This window comes from Panthera tigris, chromosome B2 (genome assembly GCF_018350195.1).
Source record: "Panthera tigris isolate Pti1 chromosome B2, P.tigris_Pti1_mat1.1, whole genome shotgun sequence".
Taxonomy (NCBI): domain Eukaryota; kingdom Metazoa; phylum Chordata; class Mammalia; order Carnivora; family Felidae; genus Panthera; species Panthera tigris.
The window spans coordinates 62,604,668-62,631,533 of NC_056664.1; the positions used below are offsets into that span (position 1 = coordinate 62,604,668).

A 26,866-nucleotide genomic window follows, 5' to 3' on the forward strand; every position below is an offset into this window, starting at 1 on the left:
AAATGACATCACACTCCACAGGGTGCCATGTGAGTAAAGACCACCTAACTGCCTGAAAGACTTAGGGAAAGAGTACCAGAGGAGATTTCAAGAATAAGGATTTTCTTAGGAGATAAAAGGAAGGGAAGGGTATCATAGGAAGAAGAACAGTTCAACAGACAAGAGATCTGAGAAATCAGCCACTTGGATAATGGTGAGATACCTGGCTCATGTGATCAGTGTGAGGATAGCAGAGAAAGCAGGACAGTCAGGTAAGAAACATACCAGAAAGGCTTTACGTGTCACATGACAAAAAAGGATTTCATTCCAAAGTAAATGAAAACTTTTCACAGCAAAGTAATGGAATAATCTGATTTGTATTATCAAGGTAAGACTGAAAGGAGTCAGGGCTTGGCACAAAATCCAGTGAGAAAGTTCAAGTACTTTGTGTTACTCTGCTAGGGCTGTCATAACAAAAACCCCCAGACTGTATGGCTTAAACATTAGAAATTTATTTTTCACAGTTCTGGAAGCTAGAAATCCAAGATCAGGGTGCAGCAGGGTTGGATTCTCCAGAGTCTTCTTTTTGGTTTGCAGATGGCCTCACATGGTCTTTTCTCTCTCTGTGTATATCCCTGATGTCTCTTCCTCTTCTCATAAAGGCACCAGCTTACTGAATTGGGGCTCCACATACTGGCCTCTTTTCACCTTAACTTACCTCTTTAAAGGGCCCCATCTCCAAATACACTCATATTCTTAGGTACTGGAAGTTAGGACTTCAACCCAAGAATTTTTCAGGAACACAACTCCGTCCATAACAAAGTGACTGGCAGTAAGAATGGAGAAGAGAGGACAAATGGAAGGATAGTTAAGAAGTAGAAATCAAATACTTGACTGATGAGTCAGGTATACACAGGAGATAAGGGGTTCTGCTTGATCTCTGCTTTAGGCAATCAGGTATATGCTGGTGCCATTTGTCAAAACAAACAAAAACAATAGAGAAGGAGGCTTGGTGTGCTCAGAAAAGTGAGAAGTTCAAGTTCCAATTGAAGTACTCATTTCTAGTTAACAAGTAAGTAAAATTTGAAGCTTAGGAAAAAATAATAAATATATTAATGATATGATATAATCCAACAATATAGATGGAAGCCCAGGGTACAGGAGATTATCTAGAAAGAAAATATAAAATAAAAACAAAGGGAATGAAATTCGGTAAATAACTTTAAGGGTGCATGAAGAAGCCAAACATGAAGGCTGTGAAGGTATATCTGGACAGACAAAAAATGAGAACAAAAGAGAGTGGCACAAAAATTAAGGGCAAGAAGAATTTAGTGGGAGATGGCTATTAATTCCTAAGACTTTTTCAGAAAGTTAATGGTATTTTACTTCAAAGATGGGCTTTTTAAGAGTTCTAATTTGTGCTTTTTATGAGTTCTGATTTACAATATTGTTTGTGATGATTTCTCACTATCCAAAATGTGTTCAAAATACCAGTATTATGTAACATTCCTTATACCTTTTGAAAATTATAAATCTTTGGAATGAAAAAAAAAACCTTTAAAGCCAGAAATGTCAAATGTATTAAACTAATCAGTAAAATGATTTTTTTCAAGGTTAATTATTTTTGACAACGCTCACATTTATGCTGGAAGGCAAATGTTGAGGTGGGCTACCTACAACAATGTATAGGCCTTAATTCCTGTAGAGGTGGTAAGATATCTCATGGATTAATATCTGAACAATAGAACACATCTTGGAATGCCACGGTCTCATAGCACTAGGTAGCCTGAAATCTGTTCATGAAATATATTTGAATGGCACTACTGATTTAATGTACAAAACAGAAAAACAAGTTGCAGAGGGGAGTAGCATTTATTTGTCAGCTATTTTGTGAGTATTATTTTTAGACAATCACTTATAGACACTTCAGAATTCCACATTACTCTAGAGACCCAAAGGCACAGATACAATTGATTTATTATGTTTTTTAAAAAGTGACAAAAGGGAATATTAGTTCTGGAAGATTTTTAATCAATTCAACACTATTATACACTAGAGAAAAAAAAAAATTTCCACAAACATTCCTTCACAAAATCCATAGTTTTATATTTACATAGAATTATTATAGCAATTTTAAATGTTAATCTATGATACAATGTTACTTCAGATAACATAAAAAATATAGTTTCTTTTAATAGCCATGCTCCCATTTTTGATGAAAGCTAGTCAGTTCATCCTAATATTAGTTTAACACTTTAAAAATGCATAACAGACATTCAGTCAGCCTTATAAAACCCCTACGACAGAGGCTGTCAAACGGAATAGACAGAGGGCTCATCATCACTTATGTCTGAATCATCTTCATCTACTCCTTCAATGACTGATTTCTTCCCTTTACAACAGGATACAATTAATCCAATCAAGAATACCTATAAATTTAAATAAGTTACATGTTACTTCTTAAATCTAAAATCATTCAGAAAGTAATGAATTTAAAATCCAATGTCATTACTGTGATACAAATGGGAAATTAAGGATCAAATCATCCCTAGGTATGATAACAGTACTTACCCCAAGAAAGGCCCAGTTACCAAAATAGTATGCTGCACTAAAGAACCAGAATTTGTGAAGGAACAGGTACGTCCGGGTAACAGTACACTGATCTACAAAAGCAAATAAAGGACTATGGTGAGATATTTTCTTTCTTGAAATGGACTATCAATACTTTATCTAAAAGACTGTTAACCAAATAATGGCCACGGTCAGTAAGTGTTAGAGATAGGACTGAAATCTAGGTCCTTCTCCAAAGTCCACTCTTTCAGTACCCTTTTAAATTACCAAATAATAGGATATTTAAAAAAATGAATGTCTCCAATGTAATCCTGGCTTATATAAGTATATATATATATATATATATATATATATATATATATATATATATATATAAAGCCAGGATTACATTGGATTATGTGTATATATATATAATATATATATATATATATATTATATATATACTTAAAAGCCAAGATTATATATATACATTATATATATATATATATATAAAGAGAGAGAGAGAGAGAGAGAGAGGCGCTAGTTTAATTTGAAATAGAAAAAGCATTTAAACCTGGAGTGTCAGATATGTGCTAAAACAAAACAGATAAAAAGTTCCCCTGACGAAGACAAAAGAACAAACAAAACAAACAAACAAAAAAAACCAAAGTAATCAGAATTGATTATAATTAAGTTGTACTTTTCTAAGAATCCAATTTTCAGGACAGCTCAAATTTGAGAGTTTTTTGAGATTTTTTTTTCTTTTTAAGAATGCTATTGAAAAGGCTGCTACTTTTTTAAATACAAAATTGTTATTTACTAATATGATATTGCTTGAATTTTAGATTAGTATTTAAATTTTGAATTAAAAATAAATCATACACCAAAATGAATCAATCATAAAGAAAAACGTAACTCTTAAAGAGACTGATTGTTTAACATTTTTGTCAGACTCCATACTAGTTTTATCCAAATAGAGTATTTTCATTAGCTTACAGAGTCCTCTATCCATATACACATATATCTGATAAATAATATCTAAGGAAATATTCGTTTATTAAAACCATTCAGAAAAGGCTGGGGCAACAGATACAATATAATGTATCTGATTGAAAAATTATATATGCTGCAGCTAATAAAGGATTCTAACCTTCTAAACTTCAGAGGGCCCTTCGTTCATTACAGAAGAAAACCCTTATCTTACAAGGCAACTTCTTTCCAGTCTATTGATTTCTGCATATTTTAACCAAAATTGACAATGGCAAGAAATTTCACATGCAGTTAGGAGACTAATATCATAATCCTATAGCTGATTAAGAAAATAAATACACTGCTGATTTCTAATTTTACCAACTCTCTTATCATCATCAATAAATGCTATTTTCTCTTAAAACATAAAATTAAGCTGAATCTGTAGCTCAATTTATTACACAAGGGTTCTAATACACTTTATTTTGGGGCTATCACATGGTTTTCTGAGAATAGCCTTTAGGTTATAGTTTATACAAATACAAGACTTGTTACGTAAAGTTTTAGATATGTTACATACATATAAGATAATCTAAATCTTATCTACTCTAATCCCTTCCACTGTACTTCAAACATTTATTTCTGAATTGCTCAATACCAAACTGGACAAAGCAATCTTTTTTTTTTTTTTTATTTCTTCTTTAATAAAGAAGCAATCTCTTCCTTTCATAAACAAGAACCACCAATCTAATGATGATCTACTGTCCCCCATCAAGGGCCTCCTTCATATTTTTTTCTCTCTTTCTCAACAGAAAAGTCTAGAAGGAAAAGTCAAAGCTCTCTAACAAAAACCAAAATGGCTTCAAGCAGTGGCATCTGAACAAATGTTTATCTCCTGTCCTATGGTTACTAGCACTCAAGATTATAGCTGGGTGCTGTGCTGAGATGAGAGTTCGGTCTAACAGAGGAGAATCACAGAGAGGAAAGTCATTAGTCATTTACTCTGCTCCACAATATTTTATTCTCACCTCCACTACAGATCTTGCTTCAAAGTAACAGAATTACAGGCATACCTTGGAGATATTGCAGGTTAGGTTCCAGACCACCTCAATAAAGCCAATATTGCAATGAAGCAAATAAAATGAATTGTTTTTGTTTTCCCAGCGCATATAAAAGTTATGCTTACACTAAGCTGTAGTCTAAGTGTGCAACAGCATTATGTCTAAATAAACAATATACATACCTCAATTAAAAAATACTTTATTGCTAAAATCTAACCATCACCTGAGCTTTCAGCAACTCATAATCACTGATCACAGATCACCATAACAAATATGATAATAATAATAAAGTTGGGATTTTGTGAGAATCCTAAAATGTGACACAGACATGAATTGAAGAAATGCTGTTGTAAAAATGGCACCAGCAGACTTGCTCAGGCAGAGCTGCTGCAAACCTTCAATCTGTAAACAATGCAGTATCTGCAAAGTGCATTACTAAAGCAAAGCACAATAAAACGAGGTATGCCTGTATTCAATTTGTCACTTTTCCCATTAGATAAGTCTGAGTACTCTAAAGTATCCATCAGAGTACTCTAAAGTATCCATCAGTGAACCTGGCATTCATATTTAAAATAGCTGCCAAAGTAAGCTAAAATTTTTTAAAAGGGGTATTTTATTTAAAAATTGTATTGCTAAATAGTACCTTTTCTAATGTAACTAAAATCTGACAAGATTCCAAGGATGTCAAAACGAGAGACTTGCATAGATCATGAATATGAAGTATAACTACAATGTCCAGTATGGTGAAGGAAGAACCCAGACTCTGGTGTCTGACAAACAGTGTCAAATATCATTTGGCCACTTCCTTGCCAAGTGAATGGGCAAATGTGAACTGTTGAGACTATGCTTGTGAAATGGAGAGATTGCCTCTGTACAGGGTCATTCTAAAGACCAAATGAGGTATACCAAAATCTCCGTGCAAAGTGGCAGTTAATATTAATTTTCTTTCTTTTTTTTTCCCCCTTCTTCAAGGTATAACTGAACCCATGATAAAGAACATACTTAAGAGCGGCTCAAGTGGTCTCAAGAAAAACAACTAATATTAAGATTTTTAAAGTATATGTCCAATAGTAGTAAAGAAAATAATGGCTTAGACATCGGTATCATGACTATTGTGTCTATATTCCTTATTTTTATGTCTCTATAGTCAAAGTGTCACCACCTAGACCCCAAGACCTGACCTTTACTGCCCACTAGCTTATATTCACTAATCTCTGTCTTATGTTTTTCCTTAAGCACTTCTTTCTTGCTTACCTCTCAATTCAGGCAAATGAAACTGGAAACCACCCCCAGGTGATGGTGACTGCCCTGACAAGACCTCCCACTGGACTAGATCACCCAGACCATTTGAGCTAAACCCCTGACTTGTGCCTGCACAGATGCACCAAGAAGTGATCCCTGGAATGACCAGCAATTACCTTTACTTCATTATAATACTGAACGTCTGCCCAAGGAGGAGCCTTAGCCTCATTTACATCACATATAACATATGTATAGACATGTCTATACATATCGATATGTATAGACATGTCTATACATATCGATATGTATAGACATGTCTTCTTAAGGTTCATGTGTGACCTTATGCTTCCTCTACATATGACTACAAGGCTTCCATATCTAAATATTCACCCCAACCTTAAACAAAGGGTACTCATTCACCCTCTCTTGGGGAGTCACAGATTTGGAAGCCATTCCACATGATCTCCTTATCTGCTGCAAATAAAAGTTTTCTTTGTGTGACAACTCAACCTGGTGCACTTTCTAACTCACCAAGGAGAGAATTCATGTTGGTTCAGTTAGAAATTCAGACACAAATGGATTTAGCGAAATTCAAATGTGTATAATTCAGTAATATGATATGTGCTAAACAGTAATATACCTTTAAATAAAAATAATCCATTTGAATGTTTCAGAAATGAAGAGAGGGACAGGCTGGGACTGGTGCAAAAAACGCCTGTTAACAATTATTTTAAAAACAAGAACAGTATCTTCTATGGCTTAAGTATTTTATGAGCTTAACCCTACAAGTATAAACATGTTTGAGAAAAGTTCTTCAACCTTCTCCACGTTGTTACAATGTTCTAAACTTTAAAAATAAAAGTTCCATTACTCCTTTCCATACTGAAAGATATTTCGGGATTCAAAACACCACTGAGTTAGAAATCTCAGGGCCAGAACGGGGATTTTATTTTATTTTATTTTTTTTAATTTTTTTTAACGTTTATTTATTTTTGAGACAGAGAGAGACAGAGAAAGACAGAGCATGAATGGGGGAGGGTCAGAGAGAGGGAGACACAGAATCTGAAACAGGCTCCAGGTTCTGAGCTGTCAGCACAGAGCCCGACGCGGAGCTCGAACTCACGGACCACGAGATCATGACCTGAGCCGAAGTCGGCCGCTTAACCGACTGAGCCACCCAGGTGCCCCCAGAACGGGGATTTTAAAACAGAGGCTGAAATGGCAGAAGTCAGTCAAATCAACTTATTTTTCCATAGAGGTCTAATAAACCATTCAGTGACATTTTAATTTGTCTTATCACCACTGATTGTTTGGCCCACCACAAAAAAATGTATCTCATTTTTCCTATCATGTTATTTTACATGTTTACCATTTTTAAAGGCTGTAGATTTGACACAAACCTTCTAAAATAACATTAAAAGGTAGTCATTGTTAGTTTTCTATGTTGTTGAAAAATGACACTAGATCACAAATCCATACACACAGTATGTAACAACTCTTTATAGCTATTTTTATATGTAACGTATATATCATTATGTTTATATTGATATAAAGTGGTATATGTCCACAGAAGAGTTTTGGTTAATAAGTGCATGCAAATATTTTATATCCAAGTGATGATTCCACACTCAATCAACAGAGGGGGCTTTTCTCCTCACCATCTGCCATCTTCCAGCTGTTTACCTGAATCATGGATATCTAGGAGATCTATGGATGTCTTTATACAGTTATCTAAAAAATTATAATTAAATATTTTGTTGATTTTTTTTTTTTAATTTTAGAAAGAAAGAGTGCAAGTGGGGTAGACGGGCAGAAGAAGAGAGAGAGAGAATCCCAAGAAGGCTCTACCCTCAGCACAGAGCCCGATGTAGGGCTTGATCCCATGAACTGTGAGATCATGACCTGAGCCGAAGTCAAGAGTCAGATGCTTAACAGACTGAGCCACCCTGGTGCCCCTATAATTAAGTATTTTGAACTTGGTTTGACCTTCAAAATAAATTTAAATCACTGGATGTTTCATTTAAGGATTGTGTTCTAAAATTAACTGTTCAGGAAATTTCTGTTGTTCCTCATAAGGACATATAAAAGTTCTAATTAAACTAAAGAGTACTGTTAACAATGAAAAATTAAAATAAGGTTCAGATAAAAACTTTTTTTTTTCTGATGATAAGGTGGCCACACAAAAAGGATCAAAATTAAGACCCAGGAAAGGATATCTGGAGCGCATGAATAAAACAAGATACTTTTGACTACTGACATGATGGTCAACCCTTCCTCCATCTCTTCTCACTTATTATCAAACAGATGAATAACAGAAAGTGCAATTAAATCTCTATTTTTCATGTAACAGCAACCATTATAAATATACCTGATAAATTTTATATTATGTATTTCCTCTTTCCTTTTAAATTGTTATGTCATTTTAAAAAATGTTTATTTATTTTTGAGAGAGAGAGAGTGAGTGAGCAGGGGAGGGGCAGAGAGAGACAGAGATACAGAATCCAAAGCATCCGGCAGCACAGAGCCCAACGCAGGGCTCAAACTCACGAGCCATGAGATCGTGACCTGAGCCGAAGTCAGATGCTCAACCAACTGAGGCACGTAGGCGCCCCCGTATGTCACTGTTAATGTGTGCTGACTGACACTAAAATAACTTTGGTTATTAACTATGATAAACCACAACTTCTACTTCAAATATATTTTTAAAACATGTAGTGTTGATTTAAGCCACAATTAAGTCATCATGTTATACCTTCACCTGAAATCAACTCAGAATTAATTACACTCTATATCTGTACTTAACTTATATAATGAATTCTTATATTACATATGCATATATAGAGAAGGCCTTTGAGAAAATTCATGTGCCATGGAGAATGAACTTTAAACTTTAAGGCAAATATTTTGTCTGACAAAAACAGACATCTGGACTATTTAGAATGCCACTTTATGTCTCATGGTTGCCCCTGATTATGCTAACTCTGATTTCTGCTTAGGGTCTTGATACTACTGAATATTTAGAATAGACATGTAAATCTTAACTGTACATAGGCTAAGGAGCTTGACTTTATTGTGATATGATTAGGAATTATTTATCAAATGATTTCAAGAAAGGGAATAACATGAGTGGAATGTAGACTGGCAGAGGGGATTGAGAGTAGATAGAAGTTCACTAAGTCAGGAGACAATCTGAGTGAAAACGTGAGCTGTCAGGATAGAAAAACAGGTTGGACTGAAAGATTTTGGAAGTAAAATCCCAGTTAATCACTGTTTTACTGTCAAACAGACTTACAGCATATGAAATATATACACATAAAAACCTTTGAGATACTAACAAATTACATCCCAATAAAAAAAGAGGTACTGGCAATATACTTCCAAAAAAAAAAAAAAAAAAGCAGAAAAAAATTTTAAATATGTAATAAAAACCAAAGTTGTATATTTATCTTAAAATTTAATAAATGGGGTTACCTGGGTGGCTCAGTTGGTTGAGGGTCTGATTTTGGCTCAGGACAAGATCCCAAGGTCATGGGATGGAGCCCTGTGGAGCCTGCTTAAGATATTCTCTCTCTCTTGCCCTCGGCCCTTCCCCCACTCACTTGCTATCTTTAAATAAAATGAATCAAAAAAAACAAATAGCATATAGTTAAATCAATATTTTGTTAAATTTCACTGGGGGAGCCAAGTAAAAGGGAAAGAAAGAATTGGTGAACATTAAAAATCAAAATTCTAAAGGAAATAGTTTTATTGTGTTTTATGAATACACAAACTATATCTGGTTAATAAAGATAACACTTGTCAGATGTTTTACACTAAACAATGAGTTTTATAGTGATTAATTTTAAGAGCCAGTATAACTGGTGTTGAGTTCTGATTACATTTAAGTAAGTTTAAGATATTTCAAAGGTGCTAAATTATGTAGTGCTCCAAGAAAGAATGTTCTTAATTTCATTTGTGTTATCCACCAGCCATATAAAATTTATAAAAAGGAGTTACAAAGGTAAGCATTAGCATATAACTTGTAGAAATAATCACAAACTTATTAGTAAACTCTAAATTAACAAGATTTACTATCTACTAGTCTTTTTCTAAATTTTTTTTAACATTTATTTTTGAGAGACAGAGCAAGACAGAGCACAAGTGGGGAAGGGGCCGAGGGACACAGAATCTGAAGCAGGTTCCAGGCTCTGAGCTGTCAGCACAGAGCCCGACACAGGGCTTGAACTTACAGACCGTGAGATCATGACCTGAGCTGCAGTCGGCTGCCCAACCAACTGAGCCACTCAAGTTCCCCATATTATTTATTAGTCTTAATTGACCAAGGATAGTCAAATAAAAAAAGGGAATAGAAAACAATTGTTTTCCACTACTTAATTTTTTCATGTAAAAAAAATAGTTTGGTGGGTATAGTAAAAAATCCTAAAGTTGGAGATAGAAAACGGAGGTATCAGTTTCTTTGTAAGTGACAATAAGATGATATCTGCCCGAGGTATACAATGACAGGATAGACTGACCTTCTGAGAATTAAAAATAGAGAGAAATCTACATGTGATTGCTGATGTTTTAGGAGTTAGCAACCTTAAAAAAGAATCTGCATATTCGTGGCTGAGAAGTTTCACAAATTACCTAGACTGGCTTTGGCATAGACTCCAGAGAACTTAGAAAGCTTATACCTAATTAACTTCACTATTCTTAGTTGAACTTTTATCATCACCTAGAAAAAGAACTTTGATATCAAGAAACTCTCGGGATCTCAAGCAAAATCCAAGAAAAATGATGCTCTGGTCAATACCTAATTTTCTGGTCTGCATGGCAACCTCACTTGACAAGAGACACAAGACATTAGGCTATCTCAGCTGGATTTTACCAGCCAGTAAGATCAATGAAGCCCTCTTTCTGACTCCATGCCTACCTAGAAACTATGTGACTATAAATCTGATTTTCCATACAGATTCTTTGTCTCTTGTGAGAGTTCACTAACCCAGGCCTCTAGTTTCTTTGATAGTTGTGCTTCCTGTGGTAAATTAATGAACTCACAGCTGGCTAATACATTAGTCTCTCTTCTGCTCAGGTATCTGAAGCCAAATATAGTTGGTGATCACCAAGGTATGGTAGTATTTGATGGGTAGATTTAAATCAAATAAAGCTATCAATTCACAAACTTATTATTTGTCAAGTAAAATATTATAAATTTACAGTACTTAACCATGAAGGACTATTTCAATCTGTTGAGAAGAAAAGTTTTTTGGTTCAAGATGACAGACTGGGCACAGTCATTTGTTCCTTGTCCTTCCCAGAACCTCATTAAAGCTAGAGTAGAGGAATAAAGCCAGGAGCAATCTTTTAACAGCAAATAGAATGGGAAGAAGGCCATCAGGTGATTAGAGACTTCAACAAAAATCTGGAAGATGAAAAGCCACATTTAAAAGCTTTCCAGTAAAACTGGTTTCCCTCCTATTTATTATAAAATATAAATTTAAGGATCACTAGAATCCTCAATCACAGAATTCTCATGATGAGGCCTCCTAGTTTCTGACACTTAAATATAAATTAACATAAATATGAATACACTATCAGATATATATAGAAAATATCAGCATGAAGGAGAAAGAATAAGATAAACAGAACTGTTCCTAGACAAACAGAATTGTGATTTTATTTAAAGGAAACCATTACGAAAAATGTATAAAACCTTCAGATATTGGAGAAGATATTACACATCCATAAAACAAAGATGTTTGAAAAAGACCAGAATACTAAAGTACTTGAGGAAAGTAAGACTTTGTTATATGAAATAAAAAATTCAGGATATAGTCTGAAGATAAAGCTGAACACATACTTAAGAATCCAGACTAAAAATGGTAGGCATAAAATATGAAATATAGATAAGACAAATGATCAACTGAAGATATCCAGCAACTAATGAACATAAGCTCCCAAAAGGAAAGTGGAGAAAAGAGAGCTTACCAAGTTAGCTTCAAAAGAAGAAATACATTGGCATTAGATATCTCACCAGTTAAAAATGAAAGACAGAAGATGATGCAATGCCTTTAAAGTTCTAAAAGAAATAACTTCTTATACAGAATTCTAAGCATAACCAAACAACCCATCAATTATATCAACTGAGAACAAAATAGTTTTCAAACATATAGGTGTTTTCTGATATGTATTTCATACAAAGCATGTCTTTTTTTTTTTTTTTTTTTTAAGCTCAAGTAAAGCCAGAGGTTTGGGGGAAGAAATCAAGAAAAAAGATATGGTTTATAATGCATCAAAAGTCCAGTGAAGAGAAATTATAACATTATAGATGAGCAGCAGAATCAGAAAGCAATTGAACCAAATAAGAAAAGGAAGTCAGTAGGGACTTAGAAAGTACAATGGATTTCATTCAACAGATAAAGTAAGCAAGAAGCTACAAGATGCTAGGTATATTAATATTTTATGATACTTTAATAACATTTTTTAAAAAGAGAAAAAAATAACAAATAAAAAAAGTAGTTTAATTCTACAAATTGTTGTTTTGAGGGAGACAGAAAAATATACTTATGTAACATTTTCTTAGCCTGAAGGAGCTATAAAAGGGTGTCTGGCTGGCTTAGTCATTAGAGCATGTGACTCTTGATCTAGAGGTCATGAATTCGAGCCCCATATTGGGCACAGAGATTATTTAAGAAAGAGTAGAACAGAGATAAGATATATAAATGACTATAAATTAAAACAGAGTAAGGTAATGTGATAACAAGTAAATGTTATGGGAATTCAAAGGAAAAAAAGAGACCACACATGTTTGAAGGTTCAAATCAGAAGGTCAGGTTTAAAGTAAACATCAGATAGTCAGGATTCTGGGTGATGAACATGGGCAGGGTGACAACAGAAACTAGTTGTGACATTTCAAGGACAAATAGTTAAAAAGTAAAGGTGGAAAAGATGGTCATGTTCAGAAAATGTATGGAAAAATCCTACATATTTGAAGGATGGATTAAATAGTGGTAGTCCATCAATCCTAGTCTGAATCTGTCAGATGATAAGGGGAGAGGAACTTAAGGTTTCTACTGAAGGAATGGCATTATCAGACTACTTCAGAATAGCGGTTTCCACACTGTGGCTCCCAGATCAGAATGCTCAGAAAATTCTGGAGTCTGACCTCAGATTCACTGAATCAAAAATTTTGTAATCTATGTTTAACAAGCCTTCAGGAGACTCAGATGCATGCATAAACTCGATAATCACCGCTTCAGGACAATTAAGCTAATAGCACTGGGTAGTGTGGATTAGAGTGGAGTACTAGTTAAAAGGTACAGCAATTCATGTGAGATGTCATGCAGGTGAGATCTGAGGGTCAATCTGGCTACAGTCCCTTAGCAGCTGACTAGGTGTGCAGAAAGAGTGGATTGAAGGTAACTGTGCTTTGAAGAATGGTGGTAGTGTGAGACACAATGAAGTCAGTATAGTCCAAGGTCCTTATGTAATAGTTTGTATTCTCTTTATCGAGAACTATTCATTTTATTTTTTTCATGTGTATTTATTTATTTTGAGAGAGAGGGAGAGAGAGACACAGAAAGAGAGAAAGAGAGAGAAAGAGAGACAGAATCCCAAGCAGGCTCAGTGCTGTCAGCCCAGAGCCCAACATGGGGCTCAATCCCACAAACCATGAGATCACGACCTGAGCCGAAATCAAAAGTTGGACACTTAACCCAATGAGCCACCCAGGCACTCTAAAAACTATTCATTTTAAACATTTAACAGAATAAGGTAGGCTCTATATATTATTTTCATTGGATTGATAAATCTTATTTAGAGCTATGCACAGATAGCTAACAGGCTCACATCTTTATTTTGCCTGCTTTCTTGACCATGAGGTAATGCCCTAACCTCACATACCACATACCACACTTGCTCTCAGCCTTAAGGGAAATCTAATGAGAAAATGTGCAATGACTAACCATAGACTAAGAAGTTAGTAAGTTATCTTGTTAGTTTCCAACTTATGAAGTAATACCATAAACTAAGCAAAGTCAAACAGGCTCAAGGAAAAAATGTATAACCTTAATAGCTACAAATATTGGTTTTAAAGATAATTATTCTAGATGTTATCTAATAAGTAAATATATAATATTAAGTATCATTTTCTAATTAAAATACTAAAAAACATAGACATCAGCAGGGGGTGCTGACTGTGGAGCCTGCTTGGGATTCTCTCTCTCCCTCTCTGCCTCTCCCCTACTCACACGTGTGCTTTCTCTCACAATAAACATTAAAAAACAAAAACAAAAACAAAAACATAGAAATAACCCCTGACTCCTTTTTCTCTCCTATCTTATACTAGATTCCTCAGCAAATCCTACTGGTTCTACCTTCAAAATACATCAGCATCTGACCACTTCCTGCCACCTGCACCACCCCAAGCTCTCCCTTGGATTACTCCAAAAGCTTTCTGGCAACCTGTTTTTGTCCTTGGGTTTATAATGGCCTATCTCAAGGTTTGGCAAATTATAACCTAAGAGTTACATTCAGCCCGTCACCTGTTTTTATAAGTTTTACTGGAACACAGCCACAGCCATCCATAATGTATTATCTATGGCAGCGGTCATGTTGCAATCAGCAGAGTTGAACAGTGTGCCCCACAGAGCATAAAATATTTACTATCTTATCCTTTACAGAAAACGTGTGCCAAGCCCTGGCCTATATGCAACACAGTGATCAAAGTGATCCCTTGAGAACATCATGTCATTGTTCTGCTCACAATCTTGCATCTGAAAGTAAAAGCTAAAGTCCTTAAACTTGACTGCTTCCTGTTCCTCTACCTCCTCCAGCACACTCCCACTCTGCACATTTCTTAGGTCTGGAATGCTCTTCCCCAGATAGCTGCCTTTGCTCCTCACTTGTTTAAGGTCGTTTTGCTCAAATGACAGCTTCTCAGTAGTAATTTCCTTTCTACTCAAAATTTCCAATCATCCCTCCTTCTGGGCACCACTCACTCTCCTTTAGCCCTTTATTATTCTCTATAATACTTAACACTTGACATACTTATTTGCCTCCTTCTACTAAGTAAGCCTCATGGGGACAGGAATTTTGACTATTTTGTTCACTGTTATATCACTAATACCTAGAAAAATGTCTGACACATGGTAGATATCAGTAAACATTTGTTAAGTGAAAAAACACAGGAATAATAGGTAAGTAAAATTAAATGATAATATAGAATCCTGGAAATTAGCACATCTATAAATTTACCTCAGAACTTCAAGACAAATAGGACTATAATCCTTAGTATTACTAAAAAAGATGTCAATATCTTCTAAAAGTGTGCAAATTATAATAGTCAGTACTTAATGTTGGATTTCTCAAACTGGATAAGTTTCTGAATAAAGCTATTAAAATCATCACAATGTTAAGAGCTGACTTATCCTTAACTTCCCACCCCCAAATTTTCATAAAACAAAAAGACCATATAGTTTTTCTTTTTAAGGCCAATGCCCTAATGTGCTTGAGTCTGAGGGTAAGGATGACACATATTCTCCAGAAATGGATCTACTTATTAGTTACAAAATTCCAGAAAGCTAAAATTAATTAGCTTCACCCAATATGGGGTAGGAGGTGTTAAATTGATAGTCCATATTTAAATCTGCCTTTTAAATCTCCATAGTAAGAGTCTGCTATCATTTTCATTTCAGATTATATTTAAGGACCACCGACGTGGACACAGCACCACAGGAGACATTAACAAATACTGTCATCACAAAATAGCAATGTCCTTTTTTTGACCTCAACCCTTAAGGCTTAGTTTCTAATGAAATCTCTTGAGCAGCTTCATTTTCAGCCTATTAAAACTGGCTTTCCTTAAAATGTACATTTTATTTATAATTATATAAACCAAACATGAAATGTCAACTAGTGTAGTAACTCCTTTAGTAATACGGATGTTTCTTTTTTTTTTTTTTTAAATATTTATTTTTGAGAGAGAGTGCGAGTGGGGGAGGGGCAGAGAGTGAGGGAGACACAGAATCTGAAGCAGGCTCCAGGCTGTGAGTTGTCAGCACAGAGCCTGATGCTGATGCTGGGCTTGAACTCATGAGCCATGAGATCATGTATGACCACAGCCAAAGTTAGATGCTTAGCCAACTGAGCCACCCAGGTGCCCCTAATAAGACTGGTCAGCATCTCCCACAAAATGCATTTTTTAATTTTTTAAAAATTTTTAAAAATTTTTTATTGGCCAAAGTAAGGGTAGGTGGGTAAAAAAAAAAAAAAAAAAAAAAAAAAAATCACCTGAATCCATTGTTAGTGTAGTGATCATGTAAAATGCTTTGAGCAGTACTGCTTAGTTGCCTAAGACTTCAAAATTAAAATTTCCTGGAACCTCAGAAGCTTAAGTAGAAAAAAAAGTTCCATATTCTGGCAAAAAGGATGGTACTAAGAATTTAAGAAATTTTTCAAAGTTTCAGTAAACGCCCAACCCACTCACACATTTCAACAAACTGGGAAGAAAAAGTCTTCTGCAAAATCAGTATCTACTTGGTAGATGGGTTTTTATTTCATCTGTCATTATTTCCACCCCTAAAAAGGCTTACAGTGCTTTCTAATTACAGAATAAAATCCATTCTTTAAAAAAAGAGTAAATATTTACTTCTTGTCTTTACTCCAAATTTCATTTTCCTGGGGTACAGACAGATTTCTAGATGTGTTTGCCAGCAACAGAATAAAAAATGAGTATCATTTTCTAATTACTACTATCATACAGTATTTTTCCACCTACTATCATACAGTATTTTTTTTTCTATGTTGAAACATAAAGCTATATCATTGTCTATGATGTTATTTCAAGAATTCTCACTGGTGGATAAACATTAAGTTGTTTCTTTTTCTTTGCTATTTCTATCTAAATGCAATGGGACTTGACAACTGGCTAGCTGTTGGAAGAGCAAAAAAATGTAAATACGATTTCAAGATTTCCATCTGAGTAAATAGCTGTGGGCACAGAAAAAGAACAGGATAACTCCCCTGCTCCCCGCAATAACATGAAGGTGACAGGTAGGAAAAGTGGAAGAGTCTTAGACTTGAGGTTTGAGGGGTTGGCTGGGCATGCATTTCCATATAGATACTAGCAGCCAGCAAATAAAAACAGAGGTGTAAGATTCTGAATCTCTTGATTAAATTATTATTCCTTCTTAAATTACTCAGCATGAGTAGGCTTATTTATTGTCAACTAGCGGAGCTAAATTTATTAGATTAACTATAGTGAGGGAAAACAAGGGAAAAGACAGGATAATTATAAGGTTTAAAGGATTGGAATGTGCTGGAATGTGCTTTAATCAAGGTCTTGAAAGGTAGGGAACTGGGTACAATTGGGCTAGGTTTTGGACAGAAGTTTTGGATTGGTGGATACAATGAAATGAGAAATCTTAAAGTAAGTTTTATTGAGCAAGTAAGCTATTTTAGTAGTTTCACAGTCAGGAGTACTTCCTGAAGCAAGTAGATAAAACTATTTTTGTTCTCAGTATTATTTAACATAGGGATAGGAGATAGGTCTGTGCCCAAAACTGCTGAACATTAGCAACATTGTGTTGGTGTCAGTTCCCAACATTTTATGGGATTCAAAAGGTTTTAACATTTATTGATAAGCAGTTGAGAATGGTTTAGACTTTAGACGGTGTATCATGAATTGTTAAAATATGATACTCTGGAAAGGACAATATGCTAGAGTTAACACAGTAAATCTGAAAAGTGTTCAGAAAGAAGAAGGCTAGGTTGCGGACACTATCATAAGAAACGAGTTAGAAAACCCACATGTTGGGGCGCCTGGGTGGCGCAGTCGGTTAAGCGGCCGACTTCAGCTCAGGTCACGATCTTGCCGTCCGTGAGTTCGAGCCCCGCGTCGGGCTCTGGGCTGATGGCTCGGAGCCTGGAGCCTGTTTCCGATTCTGTGTCTCCCTCTCTCTCTGTCCCTCCCCCGTTCATGCTCTGTCTCTCTCTGTCCCAAAAATAAAATAAACGTTGAAAAAAAAATTAAAAAAAAAAAAAAAAAAAAAAAAAAAGAAAACCCACATGTTTTAGCTCATAGCTTTCAAACAAAAGCTTCACATAAAAAAATGTAAAAACTGCTCTATCATTAAAAATAGGTAATAAATTTTGAGAAAAATCTTAAATTGTTTAAAGAAACTGGATTATATTGCCAAATATAGAACACCATCTTTGCACTTATAAATTGGTGGATTACTAAAAATATGAAAAAATTCTTCAGTAAGTTTTAAAGTACTATGTGCCTTTAGAGAAGAGGTTTAATTCTAAAGAGTTTTTAATATGTTCTTTCTGGATTTAAACTATCCTTCTGCATAGGGCCTCAATAGAATACATTCTGTAAACCTAGTCAAAGAAGACTCATTTTACATGACTCAATATGTATGTCTATAATTGAATCAAGGTTTATTTGATGCTAGAAAGTTATACCAGAAGTGACAGGAAAATGTGATACATGAATTATTTTGTAGAAGATTCAAAATTAAAAACAAACAAGGAAGATTAACTCAATTTCATAAAAATTTATACCTTTTATTCGAAATTGCTTAGGGAATTCACTAACTTTTATGTTCAAAATGTGTCCTATCATTTTGTAGGGCAAATATAACATTGAACCACTGGGGATATAAATTTAAATTTATGGAACTTAAGAAAAATATCATATACATGTATACATTTTTAACAGTAATAAATAATATATAATTATATAAATAATATAATGTATAACATCTGCCAAATGGTAGTTAGAAATGGCCGTCTTCAGTAGTTTCATATCTTGTCCTATCCTTGGGACTGCGAGTGTTTAAAATAGTTGTCATTTGCTGGTGTACAGCCGTTCCCATGTGGCAGTCTACTCCCTTTATCATTCCCTCAACATATACACACTTATATTTTCTGAACTGTATATGTCGACTTAACATCTTAACATGTCTGTATTTTTCAGCAGAAGGATATTTGCTTTCGTAACCAGAGTACAGCTATTTAAGAATTTTAACATTGATACTATATTTTTAGAAATTTACTCTACAATTCATATTCCCACCCTGTCATTTATCCCACTTTATTCTTTCTAGTATTTTTATCCTCTACTACAGGATCCAATCCAAAATCATATATTACTTTTGGTTAACATGTGTCTCTAATATCCTTAATCTGTAACAGTTCCAAACCTCCTGTCTTTTACGACACTGACATTTTTAAATCATACAGGCTAGTTACTTTATACCACGTTCGTCAATTATCAATTTGGTTTTGTCTGATATTTCTTCATGATTTGATTCATGCTCTCCATTCCTCTCAGGATGTCATATCTGAAGTCACGTGATGCACTGCCACTTGATGACAGTAATTTTGTTCACCTGGTACAGATATGGCCCAGCTTCTCTGATGTACAGCTATCATAGCTACTACATTTCCTCTTACAACTAATAAACAATGTGTGCAGAACTCATTGTGGTTTTAAGCTGTAGTCCCTCAAGTGAGTTTAATTCCCATTACTGTGTGTTTATTTCTAAATATTTTGGGGCGCCTGGGCGGCTCAGTCGATTGAGCGGCTGACTTCGGCTCAGGTCATGATCTCGCAGTCCGTGAGTTCGAGCTCCGCGTCGGGCTCTGTGCTGACAGCTCAGAGACTGGAGCCTGCTTCGGATTCTGTGTCTCCCTCTCTCTCTGACCCTCCCTCATTCATGCTCTGTCTCTCTCTGTCTCAAAAATAAATAAACATTAAAAAAAAATTTTTTTAATAAAATAAAATAAATAAATACTGTATTTGGCTCAATTATGAATCTGTTACTTTTCCTTCACTCATTCTGTTGTCCCCTGCCAATATTTTGACCTGTTCTTACTCCTTTTATCATAGCTAGCTGCTCTATAATCTGTGTTGATAATTCCAATATTTGGTCTTTGCAAGTCCCTTTTTGCTGCCTGCTATTTTTTCTAGCTTTCTTTCATGGTGCTTTGTTTCATCGTGTGCTTAAATATGTGGCTCCAATGTCTTTATTTGTGCTCCTCTGCAGGAATTTTTTGAGGCCTCAATTAAGGTATGTTCCTCTAGTGAGCATTTACTTGTGCCTTGTGTCTGGTCTGCCCGTCTGAGATGACAATGAAACAGATTCACTCTAGTGATGTGTATCTGGACTGCAAATCTGCAAAGGGTTAGTACTTTTGTGGTTACAATTTCTCAGGGATATGATTCTTCCCTTTCAGTCTTAACACTGAGGCCAAATTTTCATTCAGCTTTCTGGAAGTAATATAGCTTTATTTCTGTTCACCCTCATGTTGGTGATGTAATTCTTAGGGGAGGGAGGGGCTCAGCTTTACAAGAGGGTACCTGCATCACCTTTGAGATGCTACCACTCATGTGGGCTCTAGACCTGCGTGTCCCATATAACAGCTACTAGGAACATGTGTCTGTTAAATACTTCACATGTGACCACTGAGACTAAGGAATTGAATTTCTAATTTTATTTAATTTTAATTAATTCAAATTAAAAACTGAAGCAGTGTATAATATTTTTTTCATTAAACACAACCTTCCTGCTTTGGAAGAACCATATTTCACCTTAATAAATGGTTTCATTTAGAGTTGTTCAGTTGGTTAAGTGTCCGACTTCAGCTCAGGTAATGACCTCACAGTTCATGGGTTTGAGCCCCACATCAGGCTCTATGCTGAGAGCTCAGAGCCTGGAGCCTGCTTCAGATTCTGTGTCTCCCTCCCTCTCTGCACCCCGCTGCCCACTTTCTCTCTCTCTCTCTCTCTCTCTCAAAAATAAACATTAAAAATTTTTTTTAAAAATAAATGATTTTATTTAGATGATGAAAACTTAGGGTTTGAATTACGGTGTTATTTACGTGTCAGATATACCCCAGGTTTTGAAGACTTAGTAGGAAAAAGGCTATAAGGTATCTCAGCAAAACATTATGTTAGTTACTACATGTTGAAACATTATTTTGGATATACTGCTTTAAATACAATGACATTTAATAAAATTAAAGTCCTCTGTTTCTCTTTTCACGTGACTGCTGAAAATGTTTAAATCACTTATGTGATTCACGTTACATTTTCATTGTACAGTACTGCTCTAGACTTCATTTTCTGTCCCTTTTCCCTCAAAAGGCTGTGAAAATTGTAGCTTAAATCACTGAATTTGGTAAGTGACCTCAGAACAAAGCAGCTTAGCACTCTACTCACTTCTTTGTTCTGGGGTTCTTTCCTTCACTCAGACCAATGCAGCACCAGAATCACCTGGACGGACTATTAAAACAGACTGCTGGGTTCCATCCCTTGAGTTTCTGATTTAGGTGGGGCCTAATAATTTAAATGTATTCTAACAAGTTCTCAAGTTCCCTGATATTGCTGGTCTAATGATGTTGACTGAGAACTGAGATTTTTTGTTTGTTGGTTTTGCTTATTTATTTATTTTTTGAGAGAGAGCAAGCCAGGGAGGCCAGGAAGGGCGAGGCGGGGGGAGGAGGATGTCGGGAGGGGGTGTGGAGGATCCCAAGCAGGTTCCACGCTTTCAGCGCAGAGCCCAATGTGGAGCTCAAACTCACAAGCTATGAAATCATGACCTGAGCTGAAATCAAGAATTGGACTGAGCCATCCAGGTGCCCCTGAGACTTTTGTCTTAAGATCTTATCAGCACTTTGATACTTTTAAGAAATTTGGTATTTTACTCAGCAGTTGTTGTTTTTCCTTGGTGTTTCTGCCATGACAATCATTTCACACTGTTGGCCACTCAAGTCCCTACTCCCTCTTTAATCTGCTCCAATCAGGTTTCTTCCTGCCCCATCTTGTCATAACTGTTCTTGTCAGTCATCCAATTAAATGACCCATGAAAATGACCAAAAGTCATTTTTTAGTCCTTGTTTTACCTGACTTATCCTGACAATGTTGAACTTGACCAGAGCCCTGTCATCTCGGAAACCATGCTGGTTCTTTCTAGCCTTGTTTACTCCTCCCCACCTAGGGAAAAATCCTCTTTTCTGCCTGATCTCTGAAACAATTGCAGCTTCATGGTCAGAAAGTTTTCCTTATTGCAACAGTTCCCCTTTTCCTACTGTTATCATCTGTTCAAATACAGTTTCTCTCTCTTTCTCTTTTCTTTTTTTTTTTTTTAATTTGGCAAATGCCAGCATCTGAAATGGTTCATCACTCTTCCTTTGGCTTATAGGAAACTATATTTGCCTAATTTTCCACCTAACTCACTGGTTGTCCCTTCTTAGTTCTTTGCTGGTTGCTCTTCTTCTTTCTAACCTCTAACCACCAGACAGTCACAGAGCCTCTTGTACGTCCTCTCCACTATACTCAGTGATCTCTTACCCAGTCTTACAGCTTTACTTCCCACTGAACCCTGACTAATCCAGCATAAATTTCTCTACAACTTCAGATCCAACTCTGCCAACTCAAGATCTCCACTTGGATATTTAAGGAACACTCAAACAAAAATGTTCAAAACTGAACTCTATGTTCTTACTCAATGCATGAATTAAGGAAACAGAAATGTGGAATTAAGAATACATTGACTTTGGGGCGCCGCCTGGGTGGCTCAGTCGGTTGAGCAACCAACTTCGGCTCAGGTCATGATCTCACGGTTTGTGAGTTCGAGCCCCGAGTCGGGCTCTGTGCTGACAGCTTGGAGCTTGGAGCCTGCTTCTGATTCTGTGTCTCCCTCTCTCTCTGCCCCTCCCCCACTTGTGCTCTGTCTCTCTGTGTCTCAGAAATAAACATAAAAAAAAAATTAAAAAAAAAAAAAAAAGAATACATTGACTTTGTGAAAAGACTTGAGGACTTAGCCACAGAGCAAGCTCCTGAATGAATTTTAGTATAATCTCATATTAAAAACTGGATTGAAGGGTGCTTGGGTGGCCCAGTCAGTTAAGCGTCCAACTTCAGCTCAGATCATGATCTCACAGTTTGTGGATTTGAGCCCTGCATCAGGCTCTGTGCTGATGATGGCTCAGAGCATGGAGCCTGCTTCAGATTCTGTCTTCCTCTCTCTATCTGCCCCTCCCCTGCTCATGTTCTGTCTCAAAAATAAATAAAACGTTAAAATTTTTTTTAAAAATTAGATTGATATACAACTTTAGTAATAACTCCATGCTTTTAGTTCATATGCCATGTAATATATGGGGTTTTTTAAGGCTATGTAAAAAGCATGACAAAATCCCAAACCAAAACCACATCAAGGTAAGGAATTTTCTTCATTGTTAAATCTTTTCACTTAATTCTCTACTACTTTAGCCCCAAACTACCCTACTAAAACTGCATTGTCAAAGGTTTAAGATTTGCTTGCTAAATCTCTCTCTGAAGCATCAACACTATTGACCTCTGGACACAACACTCTATTGGTTACTATAATGCTATAGTAGTCTGGTTTTCATCTCTCGTTTTCCAGACTCTTACTTTCCTTCTCCAATAGCCTCGGTTTAACTCTTGAACCTCTGGTTTTCCTTTCTATTGTCTGTGACTTTCATTCCCTCAAGGCTTCAAATAACTATCTCCCTTAGAACTTTATTTTTAAAATTTAAAGGACAGATGATGCAAACAAAACACAAGACACAACAATGTTAAATGTAGGAAAAAAAGATACTAGGAATCCAGACACTTGCATTGAAGTCCAAAGTCTCATACTATCTGTATAACTTTTAATTCCCATTTCTTAGGGCCTTAGTTTCTGTATCTGCAATAAAGGGAATTAAATAGTTAGATGTCCTCTCTAAAGTAACTTTTGTTTTTTGTTTGTTTTTCACTTTAACATTCTAATTTATATCTTAAAACTGTTTACAACTTACATGTCTCTTTGTGGCCTTTTTTCATTTCTAGAATTCTCACAAAAAAAATGCAAAGAAAAAAAAAAGATTCTCTATACCTAACACAGTATCTTAGATAAATGTTTTTAGAAGGATAGCTACTTGAGGTTCTGAGAAAACAGGTCAACTTGTTTATTTGCTGGCATAACAGCCAGGTAAACAAGTTTCATTTACAGAGAATGTATTTTGAGTCATTTCTGGATGATGGGCTTGTTTACTCCAGAATTTAGTGTTTAACTACTTTCTAAAGCAAGCTATCAATACACAGTTTACTTTATTAACATTATTAAATTTTTCTTTAGTTATTCAAAATAATTCCCACTTTTCCCTTTGTATTTAGGCTCTATAATTATAACCCTACTTTAGCTTTTTAAGTCTTCTCAGTTTTTTTAATGTTTATTTTTATTTAAATATTTATTTTTTATGTTTATTTTAAATTGAGAGACACAGGGAAAGCGAGCATGAATGGAGGAGGAGCAGAGAGAGAGAGGGAGAGAGAGAACCCCAAGCAGGTGCTGCAGTAGAAGCACACAGCCATACCCAAGGGGGCTCTGTCTCAGGAACCATGAGATCATGACCAGAGCTGGTATCAAGAAGCTTAACTGACTGAAGCTTAACTGACTGAGCCACCCAGGCGTCCCTCTGCTCAGTTTTCTGTAATTCATGTAGTTTAGTTTAACACATCAAATTCTATTTTAGCATCATCATTTAACTTGAGTCATCTTAACCATTTGTCCTGGTAAAATTATAGCCTAACATGAAAATCTAATGCTATATAGATCATCTGATTATTTTTTTAAGATTGGCTATATATATTAACAAATACACTTAACTAGAATAACCCACAAAAATCAAGTTTGACTTATATGATCATTTCCAGTTCCAAGACAACACAAGTTAACTTCAAGAAAAGATAAAAGAATTAAATACGACAGCATAAATAAGACTTGGGGGTTCATGGGTTTTTAAAAATAGTCATTTGGAAACATATTATCTTGCTTCATCCCTCACTGAATTCCCCAAATATTCAATGTTCCTGCCACAATTTATGGTTACTATAACATGCCAAATATATTTATGTCTTTATGCCTTATTAATGCAGGTGCCTTCTCTGCTTGGAATATCCTCTAGTATTTTTTTGTTGTTGTTGTTCATTTAGATTTATTTATCTTATGCTTTTGGGCCCAGCTGAAATGTTATACTGCCTCTTGGGTAGAATAAATCATTATCACCTTTTGCCTTCCCATAGCATTTTGCCTATAATTTCTTTATAGTTTGCCACTTACTTTTCCTTCTATTACAATTATTTATTTTCATATCTAACTGCACTAGTCTGTGTGCTACTCGATGGCAGAGATACATATACTAGGTAGGCGTTTCCTCTGACACTTTCCCAAAATCTACCCTAGTATTCACAATATCTACTGTGTTTGTTTATTAAGAGACAATGATCTTTTATCTTCCTATTTTGACTCAAATATTTATATATGTATATGTTACTTTTAATAATTCTGTGCTTTTCTTAAATATTTTATTCATATAAACACCCAAATTGTACATTAATGCTTATTAGATTAAGTAGCAATTAAAGAATATATAAAACTAGGAATGTAAAGATCCTTTTGCCATAATGGCATATAAAAGTTAAAGCTTGATTTCTAATTTGCTGAGTTGACTCACTTTAAACATATAAACTATGCACTACCTGTCAAGATAAATCACATAATATTGTCATTTTAGGAAAACTTTATAAACATAGTATGATAGGTATTATTCATAAATCTGCTAAATCATTCCCTTCTTTAAGAGATTATTTTAAACACAAAAAACCTAAACTATTTTTAGATGAATGACTCTTTTGAATCTTAGACACTATAACCACTTAAAAGTAGGGTGTCAGTATGTTTTCTATATGTTTAATAAATGCAAGACTACCTCATATATGAACACAATATTACTTAAGAAAAAAGTCTCTAAAATGTACTGATTAATAAAAGATCCATATATGTATTTTTAGAAATTGATGCTTTAATATCTTTCCAAGGAGATTATTTTTCTCAGAAACAATTTTAAGTATAACATTATAAATTATAATTTTTGCTTTTAAATCTAACACTCTCCAAAATTCTGTTACTTGCAAGACACATAACAAAGGTGCCATCAAGTGCCTTATGGCATATTTATATTGTAGCATCATCTATGCTAGCCAAATGTGCCCAACAAAATGTCACAAATATTAGTGCTGATTTTTTTCTCTGCATGCTGAGATTTCTGAATTCATGTTTGAATGGATACAGCCATACCAGTCTGTCACCATACATTCCACACCATTCCCACCCCTATGTGTCAAATCTCATGTTCTAATCTGTTCTTCATCTCTCTCCATCATTATTTGTATTTAAAAAATCTACCCTGCTACCCTAAAACTATGGCCATATTTCTACCATCCTCTTCTAAGTATGCACAGGCAAATTGAACATTTAAAGATGAACTAGAAAACAAAGAAAAAAGGTGGAGAAAAATTAATCATATCCATAAATCTAAAGGTGTGCTTTTGTACTGCAAAGTAACATTTCAAAGGCTAATTCAACTGAAAAGTTTAAGAAAAATCTTCAACAGTTCAAATGGAGTCATTTTAACTAAATTAGATGAAAAAGAAAAATACTAAATGTGATTCATAAAAGGTTATGGTCAAGTTGTACCATCTGACTAAAGCTTGTTGATCTAGAATACACAAATTCACTCAGTTCAGCAATACAGGGGCATTTTAAATTCCCTTTACCAGTGCAACATAATTTGAAATCCTAATTTTTTTAAATTTATTTTTTCTGCTAGATTTCAATACTGCCATAAGATTTTTAAAAGCAGAACCTATTTTAGATCTTCAGGGTCAATGCCCTCTTAGTTCAAAAAAAAAAGAAATTACAAGTCAACTCAGCAGTAATTTTTCATTCTATTTTCACTTAGCTAAAAATGACAACCCAAAGCATTTCAACTATCAAACCTATTTGTGATGTGATGTATGTGTACATTTCAAAGTCAAAAATCTGGGACTAAAGTCATTACATAAGTATAATTGGAAAGTCAAGTCATATTTTTTATACTAGAAACGTTTTACTATTTTTCTTCAGGCAACAAAAGGTATCCCACTGGATTTGTTTTCCCATCTCCTCTCTAGTTTGTTCTTTTCTCCCAGTTTTAGAGTCTTCCCTATCCCGTATGCATCCCAGATTCTG

At 35.0% G+C, this 26,866-nt stretch overlaps 1 protein-coding gene across 1 annotated transcript in view; it reads right to left on the reverse strand.

Annotated features, from left to right (window-relative positions):
- Positions 1-1,154: 1,154 nt before the first annotated feature.
- LMBRD1 (LMBR1 domain containing 1) overlaps positions 1,155-26,866 on the reverse strand; it is a 112,884-nt gene continuing 87,172 nt past the window's right edge. Inside the window, exons 15-16 of the mRNA XM_042986622.1 lie at positions 2,551-2,642; positions 1,155-2,408 (exon numbers count right to left, since the gene is read on the reverse strand). Of these exons, the coding sequence (XP_042842556.1) occupies positions 2,292-2,408; positions 2,551-2,642 (209 nt within the window). The 3' untranslated portion in view covers positions 1,155-2,291. The remainder of the gene's footprint in view (positions 2,409-2,550; positions 2,643-26,866) is intronic.